This window comes from Epinephelus moara, chromosome 19 (assembly GCF_006386435.1).
Source record: "Epinephelus moara isolate mb chromosome 19, YSFRI_EMoa_1.0, whole genome shotgun sequence".
Classification (NCBI taxonomy): Eukaryota; Metazoa; Chordata; class Actinopteri; order Perciformes; family Serranidae; genus Epinephelus; species Epinephelus moara.
The window spans coordinates 31,092,824-31,105,424 of NC_065524.1; the positions used below are offsets into that span (position 1 = coordinate 31,092,824).

Sequence of the window (12,601 nt, forward strand, 5' to 3'; positions counted from 1 at the left end):
AACACATCGTTTCTTTATCGCTCTGCTACTGTTGCTGCCGCTGCTGCTGCTCCTGAGGCCAGGTCACACTAATACAACAGGGGAGCTGATGGCAGACACACACAAACACACTGCTATTAATAATGGCTTGATGTCACTTTTTCTATTTGTGAAACAGATAGTGATTCTATAACCTTGAGTATCCACTAATATCAACCTTAACTTTTTTTTTTCCTATTAAACGACTGAGATGTTCTTGAACCATTTGTTTAAATGCACTTTAACCTACATATAGCACTTGGTGGTGGTGTTAACACTGAATTTTTCAAAATGGGGTTGTATGAGGTACTTGATGTTGGTGGCACGCCCCAAGTTTTGAGAAGCAGGCAGGAGTACCGCCACTTTACCTTGACACAGACAGCCTTCTCCATAGGTGAAGCTGTTTCCATCTATGCCCTCATCAAAGCCACCAGACTCCAGTGACAAAAACAGTAATTTTAGCTCAGTGAACACAGGAGCTGCTGGATGACCGCTGCCTCGAAAAGTTAGTTTGTGTGTGTTATTGTGTGACTTTGCTGACTATGAACTAACCCTCTGAAACACCAGAGTCACACAATAACACAAACTAACCAACTGATCGAGGCAGCGGTAGACCAGCGGCTCCTGTGTTCAGCGATGTTAAATTACCTTTTTTCTTAATGGACTCTGGCTTTGAATGGTATAATGGCTTCAGTTCCCCATTGGAAATTACTGTCTGACGGCAAGGTAAAGCTGTGAAATATTCTAAATATAGCATCAATTTAAACATATCGATTGTTTTAGGTGGGACTTCTTTTAGGTGGCTAAATTATGTTTGGTTGCTGACCCTCTGCACAGCAGTATATTGCTTAGCTTGTCAACTTCTTTAAACTGGGGGGCATGCTATCTGACATCTACTGTATGTGATACACTGACTATAGATAAGTACCTCATACAACCTCAGTTCAAAAGATCCAAAGTAGCCCTGTAAGAGTCAACTGTAGTATCAAACATAATATCCTTTTTTTTTTTTAGCTCATTGTTTATCTAGCTCAGATCCCTGAATAACCATATGAAGCCATTACAAACAAACAAACAAACTCAGATATTATATACTGCTTTACCTACACAGCATGAAATGTTAGAGGTAACTTAACAAGAGACTGGTGAAAACAGCTGGGCATCTAAACAAGCTAAAGACAAAATATTTCTGAGGAGTTTGTGGACCAACCCAGACCTGCATCCTTAAGCAGGTCAAAAACACGACTACAGTGGGATGCACATGTTGCTCGCTGTCTGCTGTATGTTTTAAGTAGGTAGCTGCAGCATTTTATTTACAGAAAGTTGTGAAAAGTATGGCTTCAAACAACTGCATGATGTTCCAGTTTGTGGTATCAAACCAATCTATGTTTGTAGGTGTTTTATGGGCTGAAATCTTAAAAATCCTTTACAGATATGTTTAAAGACAGATCAAAATATTTTGCTTTAACTAATAATTTGTGCCCATTATCACTTTTTGGCACAAAATGTTCAAATATATAGTTAAATATTCATAAAACATTCCACTCCTCCCTAATTGAAAAATTCATAATCTACGGATATGCAAATATCTTTTTATTTATAAGGTTTGAAGATGGCCCTTGAGTCATTCAAACGTCAAAAGTATATGTGCACAGGAGTGTTTTTAAATCACACTTTTGTAAATTGAATATTGGAATGTGATTGGCTTCCAAGCTAAATATAATATCACAAAAATAAGGCTTGTACATACACATCTTGAACTCAGATTTCTTTCTTCTGCAGATGAATATGAAAACAGCCTTTTGTGTCAAACTCTGCACATTCATCATTTTGCACTGTGAAGGTCAAACCTCCCAGTGCCACTGAACAGTTAGCATGTAAACCTAACTCTAAATCCTAAACCTAAACTAGTCTCTTGTGGAAGTAAGGACAAACAAAATATTTTCTTCACAATATTTCCTGTTGAGGTCTTCCTGTGCAAAGTAATTGACTCACAAACTGCTCAGAGTCCAACAGCAGAAGGTTATGAGGGATGTCTGCTGCACTAATGTGATTAACGCATGTAGAACGTACACACAGACCACATAGAAAATATTTGTTTCATAGCATTACACAGAAGATGCTGCTTTTATGAATCCATATTTTTGTTTTCGAGGCTGATGTATATGATGTAAGGAAGGTGGTGATAGGGAGCGTCACACCTCAGCAACCAGGCCTCTTCGCTCAGATGTATCCATCCACATTTTTCCAAGATAGCAGAAAGACACACACAGCAGGAAAAAACAAACAAATAAGGATATGTCACCGTCACCCGGGATATACACCCTGTCGTACCTTTGTGTATACACATAAACACACACACAACACAGTCAGCCTCCAAGAGACACTATCTTCGTCTGAAGCTCAGCAGACTGTGAAAGACAAGACAGAATGGAAGGGAGGAGAAAACAAGAAAATGGAGAAACAGAGCATTTCCGTCTGACAGAAGAGATGGACTGATAGGTGGCGAGCAGAGAAACGCACAAAAACTGCCAGAAAAGTCAAACTTACGCCACACCCAATCAGCCTCACAGGGAGGAACTGCACACCAGTGAATGTTTCTCACTGCATGCATGATGGAAATGTAGGCGATGTGCAACTAACTTAACAAAACTGATCCATGTGCACTTACTGAATATTTTGTGTGAGTGTGCTTATAACACTGTGAGGAAAACTGAAGTCATATTTAGTTCTTGGCAAATAAAGCTGATCCTGACAGAATTTTTTTGTTTTTCATTTTCTTTTAATGACAGATTAATTTATACCTGACTTACTGTAAACATGGCACCCCTGTAGCACCCAATGCTATAAAATTGATCAAATGTTTAAAGTTGCTTAAAGTTATATGGTTTTTCCACATTACAATTCCACATTGCAAGCAGATCTACTCTTTCTCCTTCATAGAAAAATTCTGGACCTGGGCTCCACCTCACCCACTACCACTGCTGCTTGCGCGAGGTTTCACTTTCGCTTTCTCCACCAAACAAAGTGTGGTGACAGGTCTGGTTATGCGAGACCAGTGAAAGAGTAGTGCGCATCAAGATGGCTCGGGGTCAGCGTTAGAGAAAACATGGGAGAGATTTAGCCATATATGTCTGAGCTTCAGTCAGACCCTGAATCAGATGAGGAGACTGTGGTGCATTAAAATCAACCACATATGTATTAGAATGAAACTTGTTTCAGAAACAGACAAGTTCAGAATGAAACTTGCTAACATGTTAGCTTTGTTAGCTTGTAACTAGCATTGACTGACACAACATTAATGGTTGTGAAACATTAATTAATAAATATAAATACCAGATGTCTAATCTTTGCAGAAAGATGTATTCTGTCTGGCTGAGATTTTGATATGATGCGTAATTATAAGTCAAGTTTGGGCAAGAGGTTTCAGGTCTCTTTGCTGATGTTGGGTTGATGTTGGGTTGAATTGGGTTTCCCCATTGATACATGATTCCTTTATTAGTCAGCGACAGTAGCTTGCCAGGTTACAGTAAAATCTCTACTAGGATACTAGATACTAGGAAAGTGCACAGAAATTGCCCCCCTTCAGCAGTGTGAAATGTGAATGTGAAAAAATCTCTCCAGGGACAAACTCTGCACAAACAGAAGTCAGTATAGTCAACGTCAAACATTTTAGGGGACATAAACATAAGAAAAATACATTTTGAGTGGAGGGGATTTTATTTTCTTGTGTGGTCTTTGAAAACTTTCAAATGTTTCCCTGATTTCTTGAGATGCTTGTAGGTATGCTAACCAATGTGTACAGGTACAATTTAATGTTGTAAAAACAGTATAAAGAATGACACGTATAAGTCAATAAACAGACGTCGAGGGCACGAGAATTTGAGGGGCCCAAAGAGAGGGCAAAAACAGACAAAGTGAAAACTGGTGTTGACTGAGAGTCAGATTGTTAAAGTAGATATAGGTGAGGTGGGGAGAAGGTGTGAAAACAAAGTGAGTGACGACAGAAAGAGCCGGAGCGAAACGGAGTGAGAGGAAAAAGAGGAAAGGAGACAGAGAGAGAATTATTGAGAGAGACAGAGGGAGAGGGAGATTGAACATGGTGATAAGTGCTACCTTTGACTTGGAGCGAGCTCTTGGTGGACCACAAGTGCAGCTCAGCCAGGCAAAACGCCATCTGACGGAGGAGTGTAACCCGAGTCTGCAGGGAGGGACAAGTGAGAGAAAAGAACAAATGAAAGAGCTAAACACAACCACAGATGCATATCTTGACAAGATGACATAATAGATTGACATAAATAAGCCTGAGGGTCAAACACAGCAACAGCAGGCGTGTTGGTGCATGCTCACACACACATGCAGACTTATATGACCGGCAGTTCCTACTTGACCATGAACCTAGACTGGCAAAATCAGCGGTTTTCTACAGCTGTATATAGTATAGAGGATAACAAAGCAACACAAAACAATGTCCATTTGAGACCTTAAGCCGGATTTATACTTCTGCAATAAATCTAGGCCGTACCTACAGTGTAGGCTCTGCGTAGCTGCGTCCATCTCTCCAGAAACCTAACTACACGCTGCAGCCATGCAGTTTTTTTTAAACTGAATCCCATTTCCCTAAGTAGAAATGAATCTTTTATTCACTCTTTGTCACAGATAAGAGACAATAAAGTGCGAAGACAATTAAACCCCCCACCAAATAGCATTTTAAGTCATGTGTGTGATTTTTCCCAGCTGCATATGAGCAGAGGAGTCCGCTAGCATCTAGGTTAATTTATGCAATAAGATACCACAGGCTTATGCTAATAATGTTAGCATGTTGTATTTGTGGAGAAAATGTCTAGTCTAAGACAACTTTTTAGTTAACTTTTAATTTTCTTTTAGCGCTTTTAAGCGATCTATGTTTTATTTGTGTGGTGGTTGAATCAATCAAACTTAACTTCACAGAAGCTGAACACAGTGGCACAGAAACCCCACCACAAATTAGCAATTTGGCAGTGTAACTGCAGAGCAACGCCGACACACCTGGACACAAATACGTATAAATTCTCGCTATGCCATAGGCCGCTTGCGTTGGCTATGGCGTCAGCCTTAAGTGCTAATTGTATACAGTCTAAATATCATCAAATGACCAGGTAATGAAGTTAGACAAGACAGCATTGCTTATGCAAACAAACCTGATCAACATTTATGAACAGAACAGAAAATTATCTCTTTATATTAATTTAAAAAAATCTGTTTAATTGTTGTCGTTTTTAATGCAGTGTTTAATTTACATTTATTCCTTTTCCATAGCGGTAGCAGCAATCATTGGAGCAACAGCAGTGGAGTTATATTAGAGGTCAAAGTAACAGTAATAATAATGGTATGTGTAATAGTTAGTAGTGGTAGCAGTCGAGGGCTTTTCCTAAAAAATATGTCAACTCTGCTGTAACATAATACCCTTCTGCTGCACCACTTCCTGTACCTGTTGTACTTGTATTACTCGTAAGTTGGAATAACAGTTACTCTACAGGTATGAATGCACATCTTAACTGAACAAAACATTAAAAACAAGGTCACAGAAAGGCAGAGAGACAGAAATGCACATGAACTCAGACTGACACTGTTACAAGGTCACGGGCGGGCGATGTTTGCACCTTCATTCACACATCAGAGGTGATCAGTGATGGACATACACTTGGGAGCTGACAGCTAAGACAAAGCAGGCCGCATTCCTCACATCAGCTAATGAACACAGGACGGGTCTTTGACAGGCGCTGGCGACCCCTGTGTCTTTATTACAGACTTTATTCTCCAGCCAGTTAACTTCTGGTCCTCTCTGTGGGGCTTCCTCTGTAGTATTGATGGTTTGTTATTGTGTGTTGCTGGTGTATAAGAGGAAGAATTTCATACTGTGAAATCAATAATAATCAATTACACCTGCCCTTGACCCTTGGATATTTCACTGTGTAAATTACATCCTACATGGGACGGACTCAGATTAGCACACAGTAGCATGTGTATGAGAGTAGTATATGCTCCACACAGGCTGGTGCAGAGTCTTTGTATGCTGTAGCAAAAGGTGTAGCAGTATTGCTGTGTAGGCCATTCATTTCTCTATCTGTGCAGCTAATGCTCTGCGTCTCTCCATCCCCTCTCTCTCTCTTATTTTCTCTCGTTAACGCTGAGAGGGGACTCTCTCTTATCTCTCCCCTCTTGCACCTCATGGTGTGGGGGGGAAAAAATCTCATTTTGCCACTCAAACCCCAAAACTACAAGTCCCAACAAAAATACACATAGATAACACTGGGTGCCATGGAAACGCTGGGGCTAGCATGGCATGGCAGCAACGGCGTAACGAGTTTACTGACATAAGAGGATTCTTTTATCCTCTCCTAACCAGCTTTTTTAGAGGAAGTCAGCCCTTTTGGAGGGAAAACCTCATTTCAGCCAGCTTTCATTTAGTTACTGCCAGTCTGGCTAACCTGAAAGTTCTCGAGACCTTGTTCTGTGCAGCTGTCGGGGTCTCAGGGAATTTACGGCAGAATAGAAGAAACAAGGGGGCTGACATAGATACAGAAAATATGGGAGTAAATGGGTGAGTGTGTGTTGGACAGGAATGATGTGTGTCCACGAGCCCCCTCTCGACATACGTATGATGGCAGGTTTGGTCAGGACGTGTACTAAAATGGTAACTGAAGATCAGCCCATTTACAGCAACTGTTGCTCCTCTATACCATCACATCAGATACATCAGTATGTTTGTCTAATGACTTCCCACTGCAGCCTTTTTACACGCAAACCCAAACGTATCGCTCCAGTACTTGTATTAACTTCACTGGTGCAATATAGAATTAACTTCTTATTGGTTTGGCTCCCCAGTACATTTCTGACATGCTCACTAACTACAATCCGATTTCTCAGGTCATCATGTAAGTGGCATTACGTTTCCGGCGCTGCCTTAGGCGGCAACCTGCTAGAGTTGCTCTTTGTTGTAAAGTCATGTGCAATACTACTTCTCATTGTTTTATCATATACAGTACAACACTGATCAGCAGGTGCAGTCTGCTTTTTTTCCAACATTTTAGTTCATTTAGTAACTCTTGTCGTAATCTTACTCCTATTTTTACTTTGTTAGGCACTGGTTTTGCTTTTACTCCATATTTAATACTCTATTGTTTCTGAAACTGGGCTCAGTGAGTGACCCTGCCCCAGGGAACCCACTGGTTGTTGTGGTTGTTACTTGTCGTGAACGTTAAATTGTGGTTTAGTTCTACTGAATTGAATTTAACTGTGCCAAGAATTGAATCAAGATCTGGTGAGGTTGCTTTACGTGCCTCTACACACACAGCATTATTTTCTTAGTGCCAGTGTCTTTTGTCAATTGCTCCCTGTGAGAAGAGAGCGGTCATATGCAGGTGCCATGTCCGGTGTCTTTTTTCAGAGCCCTGTGGCTTTTTTCTGTGTGGCCATTCCAAGCACTTCTAGTTGATAACTTTTCAGAAAGGCGCTGATGGTATCACCGCCGCTACTTTAGCTGTCTATCCTGAGCTGTTTATTATGTCAGAAACTATCACAACAAAGACAGAAAGGCCAATTTTTATGAGCAGAGTTGTGCTTTAATCACCATACATGTGGTAGCTGTTAAGTCAGCTCTCTGTTAACGTAGGTACATTAGCTACCTAGCTAACATCAATGTCAAGATATCGCTGTCATAGAAATACAACCTACACTGAGAGCCCTTTTTTTTTACGAAACACTGGGATGAAGCGCTCCCCAGCTCCCTGTCGCTGCTTTTCTGCCAATAACAACGCTATGTGGACACAGGTCTCAAGTAATTTTGGTCTTGTTCTCTGAGACAAACAGCCTGACAACAGGAGATCTGTCATATTCTCTTTTTCTTAGGCTTACAACAGATTACTATATACAGTATGTGTCTGCTTGTGTCTGTGGGGTGGCCACACACACACACACACACACACACACACACACACACCTCAGTCATACCCTCCATCAAACTTGCAATACCAGAAGTATCACCCAGACAAGCATGAGCATAGCATATAGCATTTGCTTTGTATAGACTTGCTTTTTAAAGAATGCAGAGCTGAAGAGTAGCAATAGACTGTTTCATTCGATACCTATAATGTGAACGGAGTGGCGTGTATTGTAGTCATACTTTTAAAGGTTTTGGTGGCATCTTGGCACACTGACCTGCTGACTACGTCAAATGTGCCGTGCTCTACTTCACCACACCACAGACTGTATGAGCTGTAGATGCTGTGGGACTGTGAACTCTGCAACGGGAACATTTGTGAGAGTCCACCAAGCCGCACATACAGTGACAGGGCTAACTGTTAGCATCACAGTGCTAATGTTACTTAACTGATATTAACGGGTTTAACAACAGAGTCTGTGTCATTTGCTGGAAGGACAGCAGCTCTGACAATGGCAGCAACAAAAAATTTACTGCAGCAGGGAGTCTGAACAGTCCAAGCTCACACCCCTGGGACTGGGACAAAAGTAATGTAGTTCTCATTTGACTGGAGACATTTTCATTATACTTGATACAGGGTTATTTTGGTCGATACTTAAAAAATACCCAGCGCTACACAAGTATGTATTAAACTGAGTGATAATATTCTTGTGAATAGGATCACCTGTGATTTAAAATATTTCACTTTTTAGAAAGAACATTCACATTTTTTAAACCACTTTGTTGAAAGCTACAAGACCTGTACAGTGACTTCACTGCACTCAAAATTGTTCATGCACACACATGGATACACACACTCAGGCACAGAAGCACGTACACACACACACACACACACACACACACGCAGCATGCCGCACAGGTCCTGGACAGCTGCCACACTCATTCTGATTTCTGGCTGGGGTTGCTGTGGGTTACCTGTCCCCCCGCAGAGCTTTGTGGGGGTGTACGGCCAGTGTACAGAGGGCCGTGTGAGGGGGTAGGGGGGTCTAGGTTATTGTACCCTGTCTTTACACTAGTAAAGAGGCTGCTTTAACATCAAAGGAGGGGAGGGAAAACATACGACTCCTCTTTCAAAGACAGTCCACAGGAACTACGACCTTGTCTGCTCTCTGCATCTTTTTCTCTGCTCTTCTTTCACTGTCCCCTCTGGGTGGTTACTGAGTGCAAGAGTATGTGTGTGTGTGTGTGTGTGTGTGTGTGTGTGTGTGTGTGTGTGTGCAAGGAGGAACAAGAGCAACAGAAAGTCTTTGTATGAGTGTGCTTCAATGTGTGTGTGTGTGTGCCAGAGACAGAAAGAGAGAGTCAGAGACAGAACTTTAAGTAAATATTTAATTGAGGCTGGTTCTCTCAGAGTGAAAGAGAGAAACAATGAAAGCCTTTCTAAGATATCTGGATGGCAGTCCTATCTCATCTCTCACTCTTTCTTGCTCTCAACAGCCACAATTCAAACAGACACAATCTAACACAGAGCTATTGTTCTATATATGCTCTGCGTGTATATATGGACAGAGTGTGTCCGGCTACAGTGGGTGTCCAGGTGTATGTGTGGCACAAACATTATACTTTGAATTCTACCGACGGCCTTTCTAACATGGCAATCCTCCACATCCTGTCCCAGGTGGACAGAGGACATGTCCTGACCTTTCTACTATCGTATAACGACTCTACAAAGCACCCTGCATGGGCATACATACCACCAAGTGAAAATCTTCTGAATAATTTAATGTGCACCTGGATGCATGTTAAAATACATATATTTTTGGAATTACACATTAAAGTCAGAGATGCATTTCCTGGGAAAAACTGACCACCTACAATACCTTTAATATCCCATTGTAAACAATCATGAATCATGTCTCCACATCAAAACTGGACAACTAGCTCACAAGGATTACACCACTTGTGCTACTGTATTGAATATGGACATGTTCAGGAAAATATTTTTAATGTACCTTCAGAACAGGGCTACATAGTGACCTCTCAAAAATGAATTCATGTGGTTATACCGCGTTTCTTTGGGTCCTAAAAATGACGGAGAAACCAAACTGGTTGTTCTGAGAGATACTACGAGATGATTATGGTGAGGATGAAAAAAAAAAAAGACAAAAATAGAGTTGCTGGGTTTAAGACATCTGAAATCTCTCAATGACTTCGCCAACTAAAAACTCTTGCTTAGCCAAAGTGAGAGGGGAAATGTATGGTGTGGCAGGAGGGACAATCAATGATTCATCACCTGCTCCACCTATGCACAGATAAGCTTTTGGAACTGAAACAGTTTTTTTTTTGTTTTTTTAAAGATATTTTGGGGCATTTTGGCCTTTACTTGATAGGACAGACAAGCGTAGGGGGGGTGACATGAAGCAAAGGGCCACAGGCTGGAGTCGAACCCGGGCCGCTGCGGCAACAGCCTTGTACATGGGGCGCCTGCTCTACCGCTAAGCCACTGACGCCCCTGAAACAGTTTTTTACTCTGTTAATACTTCACTGGAGCTGCACAGACTTGGTTTAATTGTAAATGTGTGTTGACTTGTTGTGGAACTCTGATGGTCATTAGTAAGAAAGGGGGTCAATGGCTGATATGGGCCTCGTAAAACCTATAACTACACATCGGGGCAACAGCAGTAATGGAAATACCAATGCTTGTGTTTTCTCCTTTAAAGGAGATGTTTATGACATTCAGAGTATATCTATGATTGAGAGTCTGATTCAGGTTGTCTGCCCACGGTTGTCAACATGGAAATAACTGAGCCTACGGCTAACCGCGCTAACAACAACAGTGCTGACAGAGCTTATGGGGTTAACGGGGGGGTGGCTTTGCTTCCACAGCCACAGCATGGGTCAGGATGGCATTATCAGCAGTAACCTCCATGAGTGCAGAGCAGTGGCGATGAGCTAGCCAGTGTGATACACACACACACACACACACACACACACACACACACACGCAGCATGCCGCACAGGTCCTGGACAGCTAGCCAGTGTGATACACACACACACACACACACAGGGACTCACATGCACGAACATATACGTGGCCCTAGACTATCAACTACAACTAACAGAGATACTCAGATTACACAGAGTTGGTGTGACTTTACTCTCTGTTCAGAACGTCATTACTCCACTATACCTTTACATAGCAAATAGTGGATTGCCGCTATATTAACGCTCTGAACGTCGTATATAGCTCATTTAAGTTTTGTCAGTAGAGATTGTTGAGGGTGTGCTTCCCTCTGTCGTTCTACATTACACTGTGAATAAGGAAATGTAAACAACGTAGTATAACTACAGCACAATATGGCCCAATCAAATGCAAATAGATTTGTCTAGAGTTGTCAGAATGGGTGAAATTCAACACTAAACTAAAGTTAAAGCTGATGCTACAGTGCCATAGGTATCTATGACAGAAATCCTGTTAACCCCCTCGCATCATGTATATATAGAGCTTTAGTGGTGTTGTTGTTCTGGATCATATGATATCGAGAGGTGTTCCTCATGTTCTGTGCCACCTGCATGGATAAACAGGGGTCGTCTTAATGTTGGAAAATCTATAAAGTATTCTTTTATTTCCAGACAGGAAGGATGAAGACTCTATAGCGTAGAAACTTGCATGCTCAGCTGAACCGACTTAAATCTTGAATGGCCAACGCGCTCTCTTTCTTGTCTTTACATGCACATGTGTGCCATAAAGGTTAGCAGAGTTTCATGCATCATAGACCAGTGGCTGGTGACTGGTTACTCTTTAAGGGAGATAACTACGACATACTTACAGTGGTGTAGCTTATGCTGCAACAGAAGCAGGGTCATAAACAAATGAGTTCAAATTTGGCGATGACCCCAAAGTATATTAGGGCCTTGGTGCAGATCTGGAGCTCCTCTGCAACAAGAGAGAAAGAGAGAGAGATAAAACAAAGGAAGGTTCAAAGACATTTTGTTTGACATCTCAAGAATCCTCTCTCACAGGTATGCACTCTTACTCTCTAACCATCTTTCTCTCCTTTTCTCTCACACACACGCAAACACACACACGCCAGAGGCAGTGCTGTCAGCTGATGCAGTGGTCCCATCACTGTGAGAAGAGTGATGTGGTAAATTACAGGGTTAAAGAGCTGCCATAGGGTGACTGACACAAGGCCATCACAGCCCGGCCTCATTCCCCCGACCCCAGTACACACAACTTTACTAAACACACACACACAATAATCTCCTCACCTGGCTCTGTGTAAGTTTGTCAGTTTCTCCTTCCCTTTTGCTTCTCTCTCTCTTATTTTGCCTCTTGTACATTCACTTATCATCCCTCTGCCTACTTGTCCCATGCCTTTTATCTTTTTCCCCCTCTTTCTTGTCCCATGTTTTTCTGAGGTACCTATTAGAAATGCATTAAGCTTTCTGACCCTGTCTGCAAGCTTTCACTCTCTCTTTCTGACAATTTTTACTCTCCTCATTCTTTGTCTCATCTCTCTCAAAGGACAGCCTTTAAGTGAGTCTGATTTTTTCTTTCTCTCTTGCAGTTTTTACTCTACTCTTTATTGTCTCATCTCTCTCAAAAGGACAGTGTTTCAAATTTTCTGACTTTTTTTCCCCCACAACCTTTATCTCCTG

General features: G+C 41.7%; 1 protein-coding gene across 7 annotated transcripts in view; it reads right to left on the reverse strand.

The window, feature by feature from the left end:
- wdpcp (WD repeat containing planar cell polarity effector) overlaps positions 1-12,601 on the reverse strand; it is a 109,424-nt gene that overhangs the window by 78,066 nt on the left and 18,757 nt on the right. For 6 of the 7 annotated variants that reach the window (XR_007571750.1, XR_007571751.1, XM_050071712.1 and 3 more), the window contains 2 exons: positions 11,770-11,876; positions 4,135-4,219 (listed from right to left, as the gene is read on the reverse strand). Coding sequence is in view for 5 of the 7 variants with exons in the window: in XM_050071712.1 (XP_049927669.1) it covers positions 4,135-4,195 (61 nt within the window). In the remaining 2 variants the exon portion in view is untranslated. The remainder of the gene's footprint in view (positions 1-4,134; positions 4,220-11,769; positions 11,877-12,601) is intronic. The other variant, XM_050071714.1, reaches the window with a different exon arrangement.